General features: G+C 48.1%; 1 protein-coding gene across 6 annotated transcripts; it reads right to left on the bottom strand.

The window, feature by feature from the left end:
• Positions 1–6,649: 6,649 nt before the first annotated feature.
• Positions 6,650–17,773, bottom strand: SNX11 (sorting nexin 11). Of its 6 annotated transcripts, none has more exons than XM_066263850.1 (8): positions 17,510–17,773; positions 15,129–15,187; positions 14,105–14,159; positions 13,605–13,691; positions 12,598–12,698; positions 9,277–9,372; positions 8,847–9,059; positions 6,650–8,160 (listed from the first exon to the last, which is right to left on the bottom strand). In XM_066263850.1, the coding sequence occupies exons 3-8, from the start codon at positions 14,144–14,146 to the stop codon at positions 7,887–7,889; spliced, it is 813 nt and encodes a 270-aa protein (XP_066119947.1). In that variant the 5' UTR covers positions 14,147–14,159; positions 15,129–15,187; positions 17,510–17,773; the 3' UTR covers positions 6,650–7,886. The 6 variants fall into 6 exon arrangements, with proteins under 6 accessions (XP_066119947.1, XP_066119945.1, XP_066119944.1 ...); XM_066263848.1 differs by lacking the exon at positions 17,510–17,773 and adding an exon at positions 17,036–17,163 and having other exon boundaries at positions 14,105–14,162; XM_066263847.1 differs by lacking the exon at positions 17,510–17,773 and adding an exon at positions 17,036–17,163.
• Between the last annotated feature and the right edge of the window lie 4,803 nt (positions 17,774–22,576).

Raw genomic sequence — 22,576 nt, 5'->3', positions numbered from 1 at the left:
CCTTGATTTTATGTAAAGGAGGGAAAATAGGAAAGCTCAGATCCTACATTTAAGAAGCAAATGTGTATCTGCCTTTTACAGATAAATAATTTACACAGAATTTACTGACATCCATTGGATAATCTAACCTGGGGCTGGTTTAGTTTGGCCTGTATTGTCCAAAATAATATCTGAGACTACTAAATGCCCTGAAAGCAATCTTTCAGCTACATTTCATTAAAATTACATTTTTTTTCTAGTGTGTTTTCTCTGTCATCCATAGAGCAAAATAGCATAGACACTGTTTTGCAGTTACCTCAATATTAAATTTTCCCATACAATAGCCTGTTTTATCTCTTAGAAATCTGAATTTCATTCAAAACCAACTGTATCTTTCCCTCTGGTGAATGAAAGTGGGAAGGAGAATGCCTGCTAAGTCTCATTTCCGAACCCAGACAATTGGACTCCATTTAACGTGAGAGCATTGCCAAAAGGTGGGGCCAGCTAAATGTTTTCCCTCCTGCTTCAGATAAATATCTTATCTAAACATAATATGTAAGGAATAGCCTAGATTTCAAGTTACTGTTGACTCTTTTTTTTTTTTAACACTTAGCTTGGTCAGTTGAACCAACTTATTTGTAACCAGTTAGTTTTGCCAAGTGGCAAAACTGAGGATCTGAAAGGTGGTGACTTAAGACAAAAATCCCACAAACTCTGCTGTGGAAGAGGAAACGAAATGAACGACTCCAGATTCCCAATCTGCTTTGCTTATTGAATCGCTCACATTCTATAGCAGCGAGATACCGCCAAAGACATTTTCAGAGTCCACTTTCCATGCCAGTCACTAGCAGCACAATAAGGCAGTGATATCAATGCAAAGAGCCAGATAAGGGGCAGGGATGGGGGAGGGGCATACTCCTGCCTTTAAAAATCAATCTGAAGAAAATGGGAGTTGAAGCAAAGCAAGCAAGAAACAGAAACCAAAGCATGTCCTCTCTCTATTTTTTTCCCCCTTGCATCTTAAAAACAAAATTCTCAGATGCCAAGGACAGGGATGTTTTCATCTTTGCCCAAAAAAGAAGCTCTCCCCACAGGTCTCCCCACCAGGACTGGCTCGGAAAGGGTAAATCTTGAGTGGCGCTGATTTGCTAACTCCCAGAGCACCAGCAAAATCAGTGGAGCTGACTTGAGAAAAAGCCGCCGTCTACACAGAGGACTATCCCTGCTACGCAGCCCAGTGACTCAAACTAATTTTCTAGTTTGTGGATTACCATAGTCCCTTGCTCCTCCCCTCCCCTCCTGTCCAGCCGTTTCATTTCCCATTAGAATGTACAGAGATTGGGTAGGGAGTTTGAAACTTACAACTAAAAAGAGATTTTTCTTCTTCCAGGGATTTGAATTATCCTCCCCATTTCCCCATCAAAAACTAACTGTTCAGAAAACCTGCTGGGTTTTCTGGTTGTTGTCATTGTTAGTCTAAATCAATGACCGTTCTTTTGCAGCCTTTTGGGATTCAATTAATAACACATTTTAAGCTGTAGCCCATTTTGTGCACGAATCTTGTATAAATATATATAAGGTCCCCTCCAAAAAATCAAACCCTATATTAGAGGAAACTGAGGTATAATTAATAGGATGACCATACAATTTATTTCCCAAATGGAGATACTTTTGAGACTGAAAGGGGGAGATATTAATGACTCCAAGATCGCAGGCGTACGCCGCAATGAATGGTCACCCTAAAAATAAGGCAAAATGAGTTTCCCAGTCACCAGGGGAGGGGCAATAGAGAGAGAGATTACCTGGCTATTCTGGTCTGATGCCCCTTCTAATGAGATCCTTTCCCCCACAGGCCTGGTTTCTAGACAAACCCTGCCAGCTAGGCTTTTTTTTTTTTTTTTTTTTTTGATGCCCTGGAAGTTCTGAGAGGCCTGGGCGAGCCCGTGCTGCTTGTGGGGCTGGCCGGCTGTCAGCAGCTGTGTCATTCCATTCCCCCAGGGGGCCGCATCACAGCCCCCCACCCCTGCACCTGGCACAGCGCCACTGAGGGAAGCATGTTTGTGGCACTGGGCAATGGTGTGTCGCTTCCCTGCCTCCTGTGATGGGAGGAAGTTCCAGGAGGCTTTGAGTGCTGGTCCTCAGAAAAGGCATCTGGTTCCACTGCAGACACTCTCAACCTAATGGTGAGCAGCTGGCCACCTTGTGTCCTCCCACACGTGATCCTGGGACAGAGAACACACTACCAACTCTTCCCTTCTCCCCACGGCCAGACACTCCGTCCCGCATTGTTCTGCCTTGAATCACCAAGGGGCACTTGCTCACCGCCCACATTCACTGCAGGCCTCCCAGGGTAGGCACCCTGCTGGGCCTGTCACTAACACATTCCACCTCTGGGAAGGCGCCTGGCATCCGGAGGCTGGTGATCATTCCTTCAGCATCTCCAAGGCGGTGCAGCGGAAGGAAGGACGGGGGCGGCTGAACTTGGGGCTTGTGACTTCACTCTGTTCGTGCAGGGCTTCTCTCCCCGGCACGACCGACATTTAGGGCCAGATACTTTTCTGTTGTTGGGGGCACTGTAGGGTGTTCAGCAGCTTCTCTGGTCTCGAGACACTAGATACCAGTAGCACTCACCCCTCTGCCCGGTTCTGACAACCGAAAAGGTCTCCAGATGTCCCCTGGGAACAAAATCAGCCCTGGTTGAGAATCTTGGTCTCAGGGCATTTGGGTGTGTTTAGGACCAAGCACAGAGAAACTGCCCGGCCTTTTATAGGTTTGTGCTTTAGTGATAGGGAACAGCTGAAGGCTAGGCTGGGAAGACACAGACTATGAATGCCATGGATTCCTCAGGGTTTAAGAACCAGCAAGCAAGCCCCCATGCTCCACATGCTCCTTTGAGATTTGCTGGCCTGCCCCACTGTGGGTCTGCACTACAAAAATGATGTTTCCAAATAAATAAGCCCATACTTGCTGCTTTAGAGAGCTACATTACAGCGACTCTCTCTCTACAGCTGTTTACTGTCCCTGTTTCCCTTTTCAGTGGCAGAAATCCCCAAACTCCTGGTCAGGACCAAGTGAAATGCTGTGTACAGCTTCAGAGCCAGAAACACAGGTTCAGAGAGGCCAGCGCAGAAGACAGCTGCAGCCAAAGGCAACGGCCTGGCTTCCCTCTGCTCTGCAGTCGGCTGGTGCAGCGCTCACTGCGGTCCCCAGGCAGAAGTGACGAGATCAGGACAGATCGGCATCTCATGGCTGTGATTTTCCTGGTCCGTCACGTTAGTGTAGAAGAAAGTTTTCTCCTACAAAATGACTCCCAGGGGCTGTCAAGAACCAAAAAACAAACAAACAAACAAAAAAACCCCACAAAACCCCACAACACAACCAAAACCCACTGCCTTCTCAGGAGGCCAAGACAGGATGACGGGTCCAGCGCCTCTGTTGTCTTTACCTACACAGGCCAGACGGGAGGGCTGTTGCTGGCCCTGGTGCCAGCCAGAGCCCTGTCGATGCTGCCTCCCATGGGCCCTGAATCTGAGGCACCTGGAAGGGTTATTAGCAGGATTGGAACTCATCCCTCTGCTGGGAGTAGATCATAATTACAGTAATTTTCTAACAGAGCTCGGCAGTAGGACTGTTTAATCAGCATCCGACTCCCTTGTGCTCCCAGCCCTCATCACTCAAGGATAGGAGTGGGATGGCTCTTAAAGAGACAGTGCCCGCCTTTCAGCATTTGGAACAGATGTGCCCTAATTGGCAGAATATATCTAAGTCTCGTACGGGCAGGTTGCACTGCCTCCAACAAACTGCCTCGGGCTCTCACTATTCTGAACCTTCTGCTGGAGAGATTCAGGTCGGGCCGCTGGTGGGCCTGGCTTCGCACATCAACATGGCCACCAGGGAAGGGACGCACACAGGGCTAGAGCACCCAGAGAAGAATCTAAACTAACACCACGTTGCAAGTGGGTGGGACGAGGGAAAAGGTGCTTGGGGGCAGGACAGGAAGGAGGGACTTGACAGCCACAGATTATGATTGCGGCTGGTGGCTTCCCAGCCCAAAGGCTACAGAAGCATCTCCTGTCCCTGCCCTTCCAGGGGCAGAGTAACCCGTAAGGACTCTCAGGTGGTCTCTTGGTTCGCACACGCTAGCTTACCATCTCTCCCTGCTGATGATTCAGGCTCCTTCCCTGCTATGTAAGCTGCCCTTGTTTTACTCCTCCTTTGCTGGCAGAAGTGGACCGGGTCTCCACTTAAAGAGAAGTAGAATCATTCCCTCTGTCATTGAGTCAGGAGCACTGTCTCCTAAAAAGTGTGGCTCTTGTTATCGATCTGAGTAGGAACGGTCCATATTGATTGCATTTTGAGCGTTGAGGTTCCAGCTTTCCAGCTCCAAATCCAGCCATTACGAAGGTGCAGCCGACTTCACCCCAGTATGCATTTCTCTAACCAGAAGCCAGGACTGGCTCCTGCTGCCCCATTGAAGCCAGGTGCGCTTGGTCTTTGTCGAGTCCCTGAAAGTGCTCCTTAGAGAAAAGAGCCGAGGCGAGGAGAGGATGAGATTAGAGGTGGGTGGGGGGCTTCCAAATCGATTAAGGAAACCCTCAGGTACAGTGTTAAGAACAGGAACAGGGACACACAGTTCAAAGAAAGGTTACCTTGAGCTAGGCAACGTGCCTTCTACAGAGCTGAGCTCCTGATGGCAGAGGGCCACCCAAGAGGGGTGGCTTAGGATCAGTGCCCAGGCTTGACTGAGGAGGTCACTATCTCGCACTACAGTGGTTATCTCCCTGGCTTTAGCCGCGTCTCAGCTGGCTGCTCACAGATGAATCCACAGATGCCACTCCAGCCGACTGAATGCTCCTTCGGCCTCCGTGAGGCAGGCCGGGAGCTGGTCTGTTTCCCCTTCTACCTCCAGTCCCACCTTGCACCCTCCTGGCCCACTGTCCTCACCCCTAGATGTTAAGAATATTCAGCAAGTCAAGGCATGTAAACAAATTCACGAACATGGAGCTAACTTAATATCCAATCAGACTGTTAAAGTCACAATCGCCTCTCAAGCAACGCTGCCAGAGAAGGGGGGCTAGGTGCCTAGGACGTGGTGGTGTGGATAGAAGGCCTTAGCACTCAGAAAACAGAACTACAGCGGAGTTCTGGTTTCTGAGAACTGAAAAGCAGAGGGATTTTTTCTCCTTTAGTGGTGGTTTTAGCTTTTTTAAGTTTTGTGTTGTTTGTTTTTTTTTGCAGGGCCTAACTTTATCTCCCAGAGCTGGGAAAGGACCTCTCACATGAATGTATTCTACCATCATCTATATAAAAATCACACTCAAGTCTCCTTGGCTAGGAAATGCATGTGATATTTGCTTTGCCTTCCTCATTGGGCACCAAGGTCAAAAATGATGTATGTGAAACACTGCATACAAGAAAACCCACCTCCCCATCCACTCACAAACACATGCATTTCCTTCTACCAAACAAAACCAAACCCATGAGCCTGGGATCCCTTATCCTGAGTAACAGATGATTAGGCCATGGAAGTCACTGCTACAAGGTGACTACATCAGGCACCGAGCCTACCTCAATCCTCAAGTCTAACAAAAGAAATACTTTCATGCTACAAAACAGTTCAGCAGGCACTCACAGAGGTCATCGGCCCTTAGTGCACAGGGACAGAGCACATGGGAGGCGAGTGGACCTGCCAGGCCTGTGTTATTAGAAAAATTCTTCCTGTCTTTGGACATTATGGCCTACACTCGGCTCTGCACAAGACAGCGAGGGGGTGGGGCCTGGCCTTGGAGTAACCGAGGTGCTGTTATATGCACTGCTGTTAATGGATCATTAAAAAAGCCGGGAGTCAGAAAAATTGCACTCATGTCTTTGAATGGCTCCTGCTGTCCCAGCAGCCTACCCTGCTGGCAGAACTAGCGGCTGAGCACCAACTCCAGGAAGAAAAGGAGCGAACAGAAGAAGGCCGACCCAGCTTGCTGTTTTTTGGCTGAGTAGGGAATTGACACAGACCACCTCCGGCTCCTGTCTGGAAGTTTCGAGATCAGAGAGCTTCAGGCACAGCTGGGTTCACAGCTGCACCATTTGGAACATTGGAGTCATTAATATTCATGAGTCATCCCCACCAATCAGCAGAGCGGATGCCATTAGCTTAGCATCTGTCGGGTTTTTGTGAGGGTTGTGTATGGAGTTTTTTTTTCTCCTTTTAAATGAACTTCTTTTGACATTTTGGATTTGCCTCTGTAGGTTCTCTATCCTCGCCTTGCTGCAGCATATGAAGGAGAGACTCAGGGGAGGCAGGCAGGAAAGAGGGATGCGTCCCGGCCAGGGCTTTGCATCTGCCTGTTGACAAACTTTATTTCTCTTTTAGCACCTGGCACGTCAGACAGGCTGCAAGGTGGAAGCAGCATCAGGTAAATTATACCTAACAAGGTTCATGCCCGTGACTGTGAGAAGAGCTGGATCCTGGCTCTTTGGAAGACAGTGCTTCCTCTCCAGTGGTGAACTTGAACTGCAAACGTAGTGCCGGAGAGCTGCGCGGGGAGCTGCAGTGCGCAGCTCTGAGCCATTATTTCCACACTGATAAATTCATGATTTATGAAAGTAACTACTGCCAGCCTGCATTCCCTCCTTCTCTGCTACAGCTTGTTAGACACAAATTGCGACAACAGTCTTAAATAGTTGAATTTTATTTCAGGCCAAAGCCCCTGAACTCTGAACTAAATGCCATGACAGTCCCACAGCACAGACTGGTCATAGAAGAGCCCACACACAGGGCGGGATGGCCAGAGGAGGGACAGGTGGACGCGCAGAGCCGCACCCGAGCCTAGGTGCCGAGCAATGCAGACACCGGCGGCTCCGTCTCCTACCAGCCCCGCTCTCTTGCTCTCGGTGGAGAGGAATTATGGCAGCAGGGGGGCAGAACGCCTCATTGTCTGAAGGCGTGTTGTTCCTCATCTCCATCCCTACAGAGCTCTCTCCAAAAAGAAACAAAGCCCTTGTGCCCCACTGGACTGAACATACGGCTCCCTGCACCACAGCAGAGGGACACTGTAGTGGCTGAAGCCCCAGGGGCAGGGAGCTGTTTGTTACTAAGGGAGAAGAAAAGCATTCAAAAAAGAAAGGAGCCCATTCCACCCCTGCAGAAAAGATGGTCCCATCTCTGCTTTATAAGCAAAAGAGACAGTGACGGTCCAGGACAGCCTCGTCCAAAACAAAGGCCCCGGAGCTGTCTGCCTTTCCTCGGGCTGTGAACAACCGTTGCTCTTTCATGGGCGGCCAGGCCCTGTTCTGTGGGTCTCAGGCCCCACACAGCCATGCTGAGGTCTGGGGATATGCAGGAAGCCCCAGCGACAGGAGCCACAGCACCATTCGTTCAGAGGGATTAGCAGAGGAGACGCCAGGAGGTGGGGAAATAAACACCGGCCACCCTGTCCACGCGAGGAGGGAGGCAAGAGGCCAGCTCCCATAAACAAGTGCTCCAGGGCCTGCAGCAAAACGGAGCCAGTGGGAATACAATACACAAGCATTTCGGTTGGGATAATATTCAATATGGCAGCTTAAAATCTGCCACTTAGGGGTCCCCAAAACCAGTCACCTAAGACAGTGTTCCTGGGCCCATTAACAAACATCTAAAGAAACTCAGCTCTCAAGAGAGTAAACATGGGATTCTGTTCAAAACCAACAGCCCCTGGACCTTATGCTTAACTTACAAACATCTGCAGTGTTCATTCCTATGAAGGAAGCTTGAGGAGTAGTCGTGACCAACCTCTGCAATCAACCTGAGCAGAGGCAACTGTAAAACTCGAAGCAGCCCAACCTCCCACACCTGTGCTGTACCCAGTGCCACCCAGCCGCCTGCATCTCCTCGCCTGCATCTTCTCCGTCTGCCTCAGAGCAGAACCCAGAGCTCACTTTTCCAAATCGGTTTCTAACTGACTAGGATCCAAAGGCACAGCATGGTCCCCTCCCCAGGACCTCCTCACGGGCTCGGGAGCAGAAGGTCCCTCATCAGATCTTGCAGAATCACAGCATGGCGGCGAGGTAGCAGGTGGGAGAGGGAGGTTTTCCGAGGAAGGAGCCTCCGAGTCAACCACAGGAGCCCACACCTCAAAATGACCCTTTTCTTCCTCAGGAGGCGGCGACGGAGAACTCCTCTGACCCGATCTTGGGAAAAAGCAGCAACTAGAATGGTGGGAAAGGAAGAGGAGGAACAGATGAACAACAGGAATGAATAAGCACGAGTGAAGACAAACAGAAAGTGGTATTTCCATACAAATGGATTCTTTATCAGCCATGAGAAGGATGTAAGTGCTGATGCACACTACGACATGGATGAAAACACGCTAAGTATAAGAAGCCAGTCAGAAAAGACCACGTATCTTACAACTCCGTTTGTATGAAATGTGCAGGATAGGTAAATCTCAGACACAGAAAGTAGGTTAGTGGTTGCCAGGGACTTGGGGTTGGGGAAATGGAGAGCCACGCAAATGGGTACAAGTTTTCTTCTGTGGTGGTGAAAATGTTCTAAACTAGAAATTACTGAATTGTACACTAAAAGGATGAATTTTATGGAGTGTGAATTGTATCTCGATAAGGTTATTTAGAAGGGAGGCGGGATAAAGTCCGGAATAAATAAGAAAGCCTTCTCTTCCTTCTCCCCAGGCTTCTACTGGAGAGCCTGCTACCCAGGGACGGGTTCACACAGACCTTCGTGCGTGGAACGAGACAACCACACACGAAGAGAACGAGGCCTCTTTGGAAAGGCCACCAACACTGGACTTTACTTTCTCTATCAAATGAGACACCTCACTGGCCCAGGTTATAGTAATCCTGGATCCTAGTGTCTCAGAAAAGAGAGCTTTAGTCACCTCTTAGGCTGGTCTCCTTTAGCCAAGTGAGAAGAGCCCGGCCTCTCCTCCTGGACCCAGCCGCAGTTTGACATCGCATAGCGGAGAATGGCATCAGAAACGGTCACGTGGCTTTGACCCTGGACACAGGCTTCTATCTCAGGCACTGAGAGCTGGCTTTGCAGGAAGAGGTGTAACTGGCTGTCTGACAGGAGGACAACACTCTGCAGGACCCTGGGGCAAACACAGGTAGACAATACACACATCCCCCTGAGGATTTGCTCTCTCCAACCCCATCCTCTGGAGGGCGCTGGCTCAAGTGGGCATGAGGGTACAAGGAAGGGGTCTACCCCAATGCACCTGTGTGTTCAATAGGCGATCCTGCCTGTCGCCTTCCCCCCCCCCGGCCCCCACCTCAGGAGGCTAGACCCGGCCTGCCAGGTCCACTCACTTTTCGAGGAAGTGCTGCAGACCTTGTCGTCGCTTCTCAATGAACTCATCGGAGCTGCCAAAGAAGGTTGACTTCCCAGGAAGTTCAGGGACAGGCCTGTGGAGTCACATAATGTAACACCCAAGATAAGTGTGACATCCAAAACAGTCATTTCAGCCCGATCAAGAAAATCCCCTATAAAGAGTCACAAATCAATCTAAATAGCTTTTAATAAGGTGGCAGATGTGGAAAGCTAACAATGAATGTCTGCATGCCATGTGTCAGGCACTACACTAAATGTTTTACGAACCTTACTTCATTAAACCTCCCAAAGCCCCATGAGAAAGGTATCAGTGTTCCCATTTTACTAGCAAGGAAATAGAATCAGAGAAGTTGAGAAAATTTCCCAGTGCCACACAGCTAGTAAGCAGCAGAGCTGGTATTTGAACCAAGTCTATGACTTCAAAACTCCATGCTACTGTACTACATTGTTTACAAAACCCACTCCCACTCTCAACTATTATTTTTGAAAGGGAGAAACACAGAGAGACATAGAGAATGCTGGGTCTTGTGTATATAGTAAGACTACCTATGCCAGTCCCAAAAAGTTACACATTTGGAATTTTCTAAAAGTAGCTGAGTTGTTGAACATACACTCTCTAAACCTCTTTAGTCTCTCTTGTGAAGCTTACGACATAACTTAATTTTGTTTGTTTGTTTGTATTTTTCTGACGTGAGAAACAGGGAAGCAGAGACAGACTCTCACGTGTACCCGACCAGGATCCACCCAGCAAGCCCACCAGGGGGTGATGCTCTGCCCATCTGGGGCATTGCTCCGCTGCAATTGGAGCCATTCTAGCGCCTGAGGCAGAGGCCATGGAGCCATCCTCAGTGCTTGGGCCAACTCTGCTCCATTGGAGTCTTGGCTGCGGGAGGGGGAGAGAGACAGAGAGGAAGGAGAGGGGGAGGGGTGGAGAAGCGGATAGGCTCCTGTGTGCCCTGGCCGGGAATAGAACCCGGGACTTCCACATGCCAGGCTGACACTCTACCACTGAGCCAGCCGGCCAGGGCCACATAACTTAATTTTTTAAATTTACTATTGATTTTAGAGTAAGAAGAAGGAAGAGAGACAGAGAAGGAAAGGGATGGAGGGAAGGGGAGGGAAGAAGAGAAAGAAGGAAGAAGAGGGGGAGGGGGGGAGGGAGAAAGAGAGAGAAACATTAATTTGCTGATCATTCTTGTATCTGCCCTGACCAAGAATTGAACCCTCAACCTTGGTGTATCAGTACAACGCTCTAACCAACTGAGCTAACTGGCAAGTGCCTTAGCATATAACTTTTAAAAAAACAACAGCAAGGCTAGAAATGTACAATTCGCCTTGGGAAGTTCCAACTGGCTTATGAGAGCCTGAGCCATGACAATGGCCTATCAGTTCCGCATGGTAGCTAACCGCCTAGATCTTCAACAGGCCATCCTTCGCCAGAGCATTCGGTGACCTATCTGTGGGGAATCACTGCTCTAAATTGTCTGCACACTCTTTCCTATGACTTTTAGTCTGTTGTGTCTCTAGGAAAAGGTCTTTACACACACAAAAAAAATAAAAATAAAAATCACAATTTTTACATATTAAACGGACAGGCTCACCACCTGCCAAGTCCAGGTACTAAACAGTTTCTGAAAAAGCCAAAAACTATATGATTTCACACGTAGGTGGGACATAAAACTGAGATTCAAGTGTTTACCAGAGGGAAGGGTGGGAAGTCAAGGAGGTCAAATATACGGTGACAAGAAGTGGTCTGACTCTGGGTGACGGGCACACACTGTAATGAATACTTCACATGCTATGGAAATGTACACCTGAACCCTATGTCCTCCTATGGACCAATGGCACCCCATTAAATTTAATTTCTAAACTAAAAACAAAAGTTTCTGATAACCAGTGATAGCATATTTAAAATGCTAACAGTACATTTGTTTAGCCCTAGACTAATATGCATACAAAAAAATACTTTTGATATGTCTATAACACACTTAGGTCAAAATAGTAAAAATAAGAATTCTGTCTTTATTTTTTTCACTGATTTGAAAACATAACTTTGTCGGGTTTTTTGTTTTTGTTTTTACAGAGACAGAGAGAGAGTCAGAGAGAGGGATAGACAGGGACAGACAGACAGGAACAGAGAGAGATGAGAAGCATCAATCATTAGTTTTTCGTTGCAACACCTTAGTTGTTCATTGATTGCTCTCTCACATGTGCCCTGACCATGGGGCTACAGCAGACTGAGTAACCCCTTGCTTGAGCCAGCGACCTTGGGTCCAAGCTGGTGAGCTTTGCTCAAACCAGATGAGCCCGCACTCAAGCCAATGACCTCAGGGTCTCAAACCTGGGTCCTCCGCATCCCAGTCCAATGCTCTATCCACTGCGCCACCGCCTGGTCAGGCAACATAACTTTGTTTTTTAAGTGAGAACAAGGGAAATAGTGAAACAGATTCCAGCCCGCATGCACCCGACCAGGATCCACCCAGCAACCCCCATCTGAGGCCAATGCTTGGATCAATCAAGCTATTTTTTTTTTTTTTTTTGTATTTTTCTGAAGCTGGAAACAGGGAGAGACAGTCAGACAGACTCCCGCATGCGCCCGACCAGGATCCACCCGGCACGCCCACCAGGGGTGACGCTCTGCCCACCAGGGGGCGATGCTCTGCCCCTCCGGGCATCGCTTTGCAGCGACCAGAGCCACTCTAGCGCCTGGGGCAGAGGCCAAGGAGCCATCCCCAGCGCCCGAGCCATCTTTGCTCCAATGGAGCCTTGGCTGCGGGAGGGGAAGAGAGAGACAGAGAGGAAGGAGGGGGTGGAGGGTGGAGAAGCAAATGGTCGCTTCTCCTATATGCCCTGGCCGGGAATCGAACCCGGGTCCCCCGCACGCCAGGCCGACGCTCTACCGCTGAGCCAACCAGCCAGGGCCCAATCAAGCTATTTTTAGCACCCAATTTTACTCTCTGAGACTAACTGAGCTATCCTCAGTGCCTGGGGCTGACACTCAAACCAACTGAGCCACTTGCTGTGGGGAAAGGGAGAGAAGGAGGAAGGGGGAGAGAAGCAGATGGTTGCTTTCCTTTGTGTGCCCTGACCAGGAATTGAACCTGGAATATCCATACCAGGCCGACACTCTATCCACTGAGCCAACCAGCTGGGGTCTGAAAACGTAATTTAAGCATACATTTCTCAAGTGCATTAGTGCCTGCAATGTTGCCAAGTTGTCCTCGTTGTGAACTCTAATTCCCAAGTAAGAACTTAAAAAGCCAGTTTCAGACCCAACACGAAAGCAAGAGCAGACTCACACTAAACCAGCATTTCTCTGTAGCTGCTTCCTCAGCCACACGAACTCACGGTAGCGGCGACGCACACAGGATGTCTTGGCAGTGAAGGCCTTGCTGTTGGTCTACAAGAGAAAATATGTGAAAAGGGTTTAGTGGAAAAAGGCCAAAATCACAGGAACTCCCAACACCCCTCTCACTGAGGGTCTACGCCACTAGGCCCCAGTCCTGACCAGGGGCTCCACCTAGAGCAAGGTGCCACCAGGCCAGCCTGCAAGCAACTCTAAGGCATACCCAAGTCCTTGCTCCTCTCCTACCTCTTTTCTACTGTTTCGGGCCTGTCAAAAATATCCACGGGCCCTGGCCAGTTAGCTCAGTCAGACAGAGCGTCATCCCAAAACGCCAAGGTTTCAGGTTCGATCACCGGTCAAGGCACATATGGGAAGTGACCAGTGAATATGTAACTAAGTAGAACAACAAGTGAATGTGCCTCTCTCTCTTCCTCTTTCTCCTTCCCTTTCTCTGTCTCTCTAAAATCAATCAATTTTAAAAAAATGTTCTGGCCCTGGCCAGTTGGCTCAGCGGTAGAGCGTCAGCCTGGCGTGCGGGGGACCCGGGTTCGATTCCCGGCCAGGGTACATAGGAGAAGCGCCCATTTGCTTCTCCACCCCCCCCTTCCTCTCTGTCTCTCTCTTCCCCTCCCACAGCCGAGGCTCCATTGGAGCAAAGATGGCCCGGGCGCTGGGGATGGCTCCTTGGCCTCTGCCCCAGGCGCTAGAGTGGTTCTGGTCACGGCAGAGCGACGCCCTGGAGGGGCAGAGCATCGCTCCCTGGTGGGCAGAGCTTCGCCCCTGGTAGGCGTGCCGGGTGGATCCCGGTCGGGCGCATGCGGGAGTCTGACTGTCTCTCCCCGTTTCCAGCTTCAGAAAAATACAAAAAAAAAAAAAAAAGTTCACAAACAGGTCCTGCTTCAGCACTAACCCTCAGCCCTGGAGAATGCTGATGCCAGTGCAGAAGTATGATGCACTTACATGGAGGAAGATCTTATAATCCACATAAGAATTCCAGGAGCCTTCATTCTGCACACGGGGGTCCTGAACACGCACGGTGATCACCTCCTGGAGGAAAGAAATGCTGCTTCAGCTCAGCCACACAGTAAGGCAGCTTTGACAACACAGGGTACCAGACTCTCCCAAACAGACAGCAGCAACTTTCATTCCTTTGTTCACTTATTCATTAAATTCAACATTTATTTTGACCCATATGTGTCCAGCACTGTTCTAAAACAAGAGATAAAAACCCTTGCCCTCATAAAGCTTACATTCTGGTACATTCTAAGAAAGAGAAAAGTTAGTCCAAATGGAACCTCATTTCCCAGAAATGCCCTTACTACTGATTTCCTTCTTCTGGATTTACTTTGAGCTCATCAGGAGTACTATTGTCAGAAGAACAGCACCGAGCAATAACGTGCATCTTCTCCCAAATTCCCTCAAACTTTCGCCCGCCTGTTCTGTGGAGACCACGTGCTTACCTCCTGCTCTTGGTTCGCCAACATCCTACACCAAAAGCCCATTGGAAGGAAACATCTGCTGGGGGGGAAACGACAAGGGAACAATCAGGTTTAGTGTGCTTCTATTCTTACCGCTCTCTACCAGGGCAAAACCCTGAAAAACTCTAATCAACCCTCCTGGGGAGACCCAGGCACCTTTTTTGTTGTTGTTCTTGTGTAAAAACTGAAGAGGAAGAGAAAAAAAAAATTCTCCCACATTAGCTCAATGACAGCTACAGGCCCTGGGGGATTTTCCTCCCTTTTCAGACCACGGCCAAGACCCTTAACCAGGCCACCTCTAGGTAAAGCATGTGTGGGTCTGTGCAGTGTTGGCTTCAAGCAGCCAGAACAGGGTGGTTCTTCTGCCAGAAGACTGCAAGCAAAGCAATCTTGTGGGCACACACAGCACAGCTTTGCAAGTGAGCCTAACATCGCCCCCTCCTGGCTGTTCAGAGGCAATCGAGCCCCTCAAAACACCAATGCTTCTCTTTGTCTTGCTGACCACAGTCACTTTCCCAGAGGCAAATCAGAGCTAGAGAGTACCGGGAGCACTGAATGGGTTGCCCAGTTTTGACCTTCCCTTCTCCATTCTCCTTCCATTATCTAATCTGTCCTCCAAAACCCAAGCCAATGGTTCTAATTATTTCCTTACTGGACGTGCCATTCGGTTGGTACCTCTGCCCAAACAGCCCACAGCTGCACAGGTCTATTCGGATGTTTTCCACTCCTTTGTAAAGATTCATTAAAGCTTAAGCTGCTGATTTCCCCCAGTGTGGCAGTTTACATGTGCAGCGACATAGCCCACTCTGACAAGGGGACCATGAAGGTTGCAGCACAGGGCTAGTCAAGTCCAAAGGGGCCCATGATGTCACCTTCTGTTAAAATACAGCACTAATCTTATTACTCCTAGAACCACTCCAATAGCATCCACCCTGGCTGCCACCTGCACCCCCTTCTCCTCTCTTAAGAGCGGAACAATAAGATTTAATTTCCCTTTTCAATTTACCTTGAAATGAAAACTGACTTCAGCCAATATGCACTGCCAACAAATGATCCGGCTGGCTCCTGGGAATACACGACTGTCTAAGACCTCCCTCTCCTCCCCCCATGCCCATTCACACCCACTCATTTTTACAGTCCCACAATTAATTTTGAACACATTCCCTTATTAGTTCTGCCTTACCATTAGAAGGGTGTGTAATGAGTTTCCTTCTATCTTATGTTTTGCTAACACAAGGCAAATGTTTCAAGAGAAGGGGAACTCATTTACACCACAAAATTAGCAGAGCAGACAGATTTTCCAATTCTTTCTGGTATGCCAGAAGGTCTCTCTCCACACAGATACCACACTCAGGGACAAAGCTGCATGGCATATGACAAAATAGGGCTATACAGTCGAGCAAACTGAAGCTTTTAGAATTGCAACACCATCTTAAACAATATTCTTGCTGACAATCTGATTTTTCATCTGATGCTGTCACCATTGCAAAGGGGTCCTGCACTGAAAGGGAAGCAATTCCATTGCCCTCACAGCCGATGTACAAACTCCCGATGTAAGTAGTCAAACAGCTGTGACCAAAAAGAACAGGACGACTCACTGTGAACAATTAACCTCAGATTTAAAAGTTTTTTTCTCTCTTTTCTTTACAGGCATTTGGTAAGTTGCCTACACAGGAGCAGAGTTAAAAGACTCTGAAGTGTCTTTTCACAAAAGTAATGACAGGAAAGATGATGCCAAGGAAATCAGTCATCCAGAAGCTCAGTGGAAATCATGCATCCCTGTGCCTTGAAAGGTTTCCCAAATTCAGACTGCAATTTAGTAACTAAAATGGTCATCACTCTCTTGGACTCAAGAAGAATTTGCATGGGGATCTGCACCACCTCCACGTCCAAGGTTCCTCCCCTTTCCTTTGGGGCTAATATCACTTAGAAACCAGTAACTATAAATTGGCTTAAAAAAAACTAGGACTGCCTGACCAGTGGTGGCGCAGTGAACAGAGCATTGATCTGGGACACTGAGGTCCCAGGTTCAAAACCCCAAGGTTGCCAGCTTGAGCACGATGTCGCCAGTTTGAGCATGGGATCACAGGCATGATCCTATGGTCACTGGCTCAAGCAAGGGGTCGCTAGCTCAGCAGGAGCTCCCCAGTCAAAGCATGTATGAAAAGCAATCAATGAACAACTGATGCAATTACGAGTTGATGCTTCTCATCTCTCTCCCTTCCTGTTTCTCTCTCTCTCGCTAAAGAAAAAAAAAAAATAGAACCCCCAAGATGCTGTGTACTTAAGTCTAAATTTGAAGGGCACTAAGAAAGTTTCAGCTGTAACTTTCCTTAAAAACACTGTAACGAATACAAAACCCTAGACCTCAAGTAATAATTTCTAGGAACTACTATTCTGCACTAGTGATAGATGCCACTCCTTAGAAGGAAATGAAGCTCCGTTGTCTGAAGGGGAAGAAGGAACTTCTTAACTCTAGCTCTATGATCTGGGAGATGGATCCAAATGTCATCCAAATAAGGATCGAGTCAATGATCCTCTCAGCTACTTATGCAGCTCAGCGCCACCTCCATTTCCTGGGCCCTTGCGATCACATCTGAAGTTTCCTTTACTTTCTCCACGTGTACCAGCACCAATAACTCCAGGGAGAACCCAGCTGTTTGCTATTTACAAAGTAGATTCCCCGTAAAGCTTTCCAATGTCATAACAATTCAAGGCTTTTAGCCCCACCATTTTCGCTCCCATTTAAACTACTTCAAGAGACAGGTTAAAAAAACCAATCAGGCAATAAAAGTATATTGAGCCACCGAAACTTCCTTCTCTTCTTACTCATTCTTGAGCCAGCGCAGCTCAAAAAGCTCCCCTTCCGAAACACCCACAGGTGGGGGAGGAAGCTTCCCCTGTCTGACCAACCTCCTTGTGTTCTCAGCGAACCAGCTCTGCTCCGTTCTTTGATCCGTCTGTCATTTGCCATTCCTTCCATTTGCAAGGTTAGTCACAAAGGCGACCACAGTCTAGCGCAAGAGCCTCCTATGTCCCTGTAAAATACTTGCCATTATGCCGTTTGGGTAAATGTCTACAAACTCTTTAACTCCGGCCACTCCCCCTCCATTCTTAACGAACTAGGAGCAAAGCGCCACCTGGTCCTTCTTCTCCTTTGCCTACTAAGCTGGGGGAGTGGGAAAGAAAGATGCTTCACACTCCTATACTCAAATAAATGGAAAAGCCGGGTTTCTTTCCCTGGATCCCAAGCAAGTACCCGCCTTTATTCCGAAACGTGAGCCAGCCCCCAGGATGTCAAGCAGGGTCCCCACCGCAAGCGCCAATAGGGGCGCTTTCACCTCAGAGCACTACCCACTCCCCGCGGGCCCGCCCGCGCCCCCTCACCTGCGAGCTGCACCCACTGACCACAGCGACACCGCCGGAGCCCCACCATATAGCCAGTCTCAGCTTCTCCTTCCGGGTGAGTGGCCGGCGTCCCAGTGCACGACGGGAGACAGCTCCCGACACTCCAATCCCGGTTGCCCAGGGCTCCCCGCCCCTGCAGCCTCCGACTTTTAGTGGCGATCCTGTTTCCCCCGAGGCGCGCGGGGCCCCACCCAGACCCTGGTGGGGCTGTCCCACCACTCGCTTCGGGTGCTGGAGGGTGGCCGCCGGTGAGGGGCGAGCAAGGGGCTCTGACGTCCAATCCGGGGCCGCGTCCCGCTCGCGTTGCCAGGCCAGCCAATCAGCGGCCAGGGAGTCTTATTAAAGGTCTGAAAGAGGGGCCCGGGAACCGAGAGGATGAGAGGAGGTGGTCACGGGTCTTTCTGTTCTGCAAAGCGAGGTCTTGAGTGTGGGTGGGTCGGGGAAGAAAGCGCCCCAGTTTCTGGAGCCTCGCAAAGTCCCAAGAATTCCAGTTAAACCCCGCAGGTTGCAGTTCCCCCGCGAAGTTATCAAGAGAACTCCCGCTCAGATTCATAAAACCATAGCTGGTCAGAACGAAAACCGGGACTGGGATGGTTCAGCAACTCAAGTTTCACTCGCCAAAAGGAGCCCAAAGAAGGATGGTGCTGCTACATAGTGAACAAGAACAATTCGTTGAATATGATGACTTTTTTGTGTTGTTGAAATGTATTTTAACTGCCAATTTAAATATAATGTTAGCAAAGATAACATCAAAGGAAAAGTTATGCTTACAAATACAAGCTCTGGAGCTCAGTGCTAGGTACTGAGCCCTGACCTTGTGGCCCTAAACTGGTTCTGAATCTCTGTAAATCTTAATTTCTTCATCTATAAAGTGGAGATTATTGCACACACTTCAAAGCAGGTTTTCTCGAACTTGTTAGTTTCAGGATCACTTTACATTTTTTTTTTTTTCTGAAGCTGGAAACGGGGAGGCAGACAGATTCCCGCATGCGCCCGACCAGGATCCATCCGGCACGCCCACCAGGGGGCGAAGCTCTGCCCATCGGGGCATCGCTCTGTCGCGACCAGAGCCACTATAGCGCCTGAGGCAGAGGCCAAGGAGCCATCCCCAGCGCCCGGGCCATCTTTTGCTCCAATGGAGCCTCCGCTGCGGGAAGGGAAGACAGAGACAGAGAGGAAGGAGAGGGGGATGGGTGGAGAAGCAGATGGGCGCCTCTCCTGTGTGCCCTGGCCGGGAATCGAACCCGGGAATTCCGCACGCCAGGCCGACGCTCTACCACTGAGCCAACTGGCCAGGGCTCACTTTACATTTTTTAAAAGGATTAAGAACCCCAAGGAACTTTTGTTTATGTGGGATATTCACCAAATTAAAAATTAAGCCTGACCTTTGGTGGCACAGTGGATAAAGCTGAGGTCACGGGTTCAAAAACTAGGGCTTGCCTGGTCAAGGCACATATAAGAAACAACTACTAGGAGTTGATGCTTCTTGCTCCTCCTCTCCCCTTTCTCTCTCTCCTCTCTTTAAAAATCAATAAATAAAATCTTTTTTTATTTTTTATTTATTTATTTATTTTTTTGTATTTTTTTCTGAAGTTGGAAACAGGGAGGCGGTCAGACAGACTCCCACATGCGCCCGACAGGGATCCACCTGGCATGCCCACCAGGGGGCAATGCTCTGCCCATCTGGGGCGTAGCTCTGTTGCAACCAGAGCCATTCTAGCGCCTGAGGCAAAGGCCACAGAGCCATCCTCAGAGCCCGGGGCAACTTTGCTCCAATGGAGCCTTGGCTGCCGGAGATGAAGAGAGAGACAGAGAGGAAGGAGAGGGGGAGGGGTGGAGAAGCAGATGGGTGCTTCCCCTGTGTGCCATGGCCGGGAATCGAACCCGGGACTCCTGCACGCCAGGCCAACGCTCTACCACTGAGCCAACGGGCCAGGGCCTAAAATCTTTTCTTTTTAATTGATAAATTAAAAAACATTTATTTGGGGTGGTGAACACACAATATACAGATTATAGAATTGTATGCCTAAAACCTATATAAGTTTAACCAGTGTCATCCCAGTAAATTCAATAAAAAGTTTTTTCATTTATTAATTCACTTAAAACAATAATATTAACCATTACATGTTGAGATAATATATTTTATTAACTATAACTACACTTCTTAAAACAAAAATTATTGAAGCCCTCCCTGGCTGGATAGTCTGGTTGGTTAGAGCATCATCTCAAAGCACAGAGGTTGCTGGTTCAAACCCTAGTCAGGGCATATATAGGAACAGATCAATGTTTCTGTCTCTCTCTTCCTTCCTCTCTCACTAAAATCAATAAATAAATTTAAAAGGCCCTGGGTGGTTGGCTCAGTGGGTAGAGTGCCGGCCTGGTATATGGACATCCTGGGTTTGATTCCATCCAGGGCACACAAGAGAAGTGACCACCTGCTTCTCTCACCCTGCCTCTCCTCCCTTCTCTTCCTCTTCCCTTCCTGCAGCCAGTGGCTTGATTGGTTCCAGCATCTACCCCAGGCATTACAGAATAGCTTGGTTGGTCTGAGTGTCGGCTTCAGGCACTGAAGATAACTCAGTTGATTCGATCATCAGGCACAGATGGAGGTTGCCGGAGGATCACTGTCGGGGTGCATGTAGGAGTCTGTCTCACTGTTTCCACTCCTCTCACTTAAAAAGAATTATTGAGGGGCATTGTATTATAATTTTGCAAATTTCTTTCATGTCTGGCTTAGTAGAAGTCAGCTGAATTCTCCTCTTTGCTTCCCCATTCTCTGTTGTACTATGTTATTTTGGTCTCAGAAGTGAAGGAAATCATGTCTTACATAGATTTTTCCCTTCTCCACTTAATACCCTCCTCCTCCTCCCCCTCTTTCTTCTTCTTCTTTTGTGGATACTCTTCTTTGATACAAAACTCAACAAATGGTCAAATGGTAGTTTCTTTTAGAGAGAGGGAGAAAGAGAGACAGGAAGGAAGAGAGATGAGAAGCATCAACTAATATTTGGCAGCATATTAGTTGTTCATTGATTGCTTTCTCATATGTGTCAACCAGGAGGCTCCAGCTGAGCCAGTGATTCCTTGCTCAAGCCAGCGACCTTGGGCTCAAGCTGGCAACCATGGGGTCATGTCTATGATCCCACATTCAAGTTGGCAACAGTGGGGTTTCAAACCTGGGACCTCAGCATCCCAGGTCAACACTCTATCCACTGCGCCACCACCTGGCCAGATAACAAATGGTAATTTCTTAAATGTTAGTTGCAGTGGGGTATCTGAAACCATTTGGAAAATACTGGTTTACTATCGAGTTATGCAGATCTTCCAAATATTGATACATTTCATTATTCAATATTTTAAAAATTACCTGTATCATTTCTCAGCCTTTTGGTTAAGATCAAATGTAAAGAAATCACATTTATTATAATCATCACTGATGTCATCAGTCTTGTGAAGTTGTTAATCTCACTTTGGTGAATATCATATTTTCCAAAGTTATCATTTTGGCTTGAAAGTTCAAATACTGAAATAGCAATACTTTCAGTCACCTTCCTTTAAGTGGCAGATTCATTTCATTCAAATATCCAAGTCTGAACAACTTTAGTTTTCCAGTCAGTCATTCTTTCAAATAAAAATGGTGTTTTATGAAAAAGAGCAGCTAGTTTAACTCACACATCTAAAACAATTGCACAGTGACGTACTTCAGAAAACAGAAGTAAATATACATCTTCCATTTCATCACAAAGAACATTAAAAAAACATGTACTCTAGGAAAGAGATTTCATAAAGTTCACAACTTGTACTATCAAGGATAATCTTAAGTGAAAATGGTCTTTTAATTCTTTTTCTGCATAGATTTGGCAGTGAAGAATGCCACAATGACTCTACTATAAATTGATGCCACGCTGCCTTAATTCATGCTAAGGAGCCAGCAGTTTCACCCACTGTTATTTTGGTACCATTGGAGGAAACGTCAACACAATGGGAAAGATCAAGTAATGTCTTAATATTATTAAGAAAATAGTTTTGACCATGCAGACCCCCTGAAACTGGCTCAGGCACATTCAGCCTGTATGAACTACACTTGGAGAAGCAGAGTGTATCTGTGACAAGCCAGTAGCCGCGGCCACCATCACAGCCGCCTGGCCATTGCAGGTTCCCATTTGATTCGGACAGACGGTAATGAAACAATGGAGCCAAGAACTGGTGGGCCATTAGCTTTAATCCTAGCTTGCACCCAGAGGGCAAGGGATATACACAGTGGGAAAACACTTCCCTTTCCACTCAGGGCTCCCAAAGCCACTGACTTATCCGAGTTTCCTAGAATCAAAGGTTTCTACCTCACCAGCCTTATTCACCTTTGTTCCCCATCTCCTTCTCCCTGCACAAACTCTGCACAAACTGGCTTCTCCTCCACCACTCCACCATCTTGGCTGCTTCTCCTCTCCTCCATGTGGGCTTTCTCTGCTCTCCTACAGCATGGGCTTCTCTGCCCCATTTTATAGTGTAGAAATCCAAACCTTTAATCCAAAATACAAACAGGGAAGCCTGATACAAAGTCAGTTATCTGAGGCATAATGGGATTCCTCATGAGAGTGCACCTCCCCACATCATGCAACAGTCAAGGGAGTGGGGAAAAGCTTAGTCTAAAAACTAAGCCTTAGGCTATAACAACTCTGCCTGCTTACAGCCTGTCCCCCACACCCAATGCAAACTATAAGCGAGCAAACATATATATCCTATTTACAAACTTATTTGCACATTACACAAATTAAAACATGACAAATCATACAATTTCAACAATTATACAGATAGACTTCACCAGTCTCTGAGCACTTTGACAAAAGTATAAAATGTCCTCAGCCCAGCCTGACCGGGCAGTGGTGCAGTGGATAAAGCGTCAGACTGGGATGCTGAGGACCCAGGTTCGAGACCCCGAGGTCACCAGCTTGAGCATGGGCTCATCTGGTTTGAGCAAAAGCTCACCAGCTTGGACCACTTGGACCCAAGGTCGCTGGCTCGAGCAAGGGGTTACTCATTCTGTTGAAG

The sequence above is a fragment of the Saccopteryx bilineata genome, chromosome 2 (genome assembly GCF_036850765.1).
Source record: "Saccopteryx bilineata isolate mSacBil1 chromosome 2, mSacBil1_pri_phased_curated, whole genome shotgun sequence".
Lineage (NCBI taxonomy): Eukaryota > Metazoa > Chordata > Mammalia > Chiroptera > Emballonuridae > Saccopteryx > Saccopteryx bilineata.
This window is presented reverse-complemented; position numbering and strand designations above follow the sequence as displayed.

Coding starts and splice junctions, on each gene's coding strand:
- SNX11 (XM_066263850.1), bottom strand. CDS start 14,146: ATGGGCTTTTGGTGTAGGATGTTGGCGAACCAAGAGCAGGAG. Junction 12,699..13,604: donor ATTATAAGATCTTCCTCCAT/GTAAGTGCATCA, acceptor TTTCTCTTGTAG/ACCAACAGCAAGGCCTTCAC. Junction 9,060..9,276: donor CTGCAGCACTTCCTCGAAAA/GTGAGTGGACCT, acceptor TGTTTGCCCCAG/GGTCCTGCAGAGTGTTGTCC.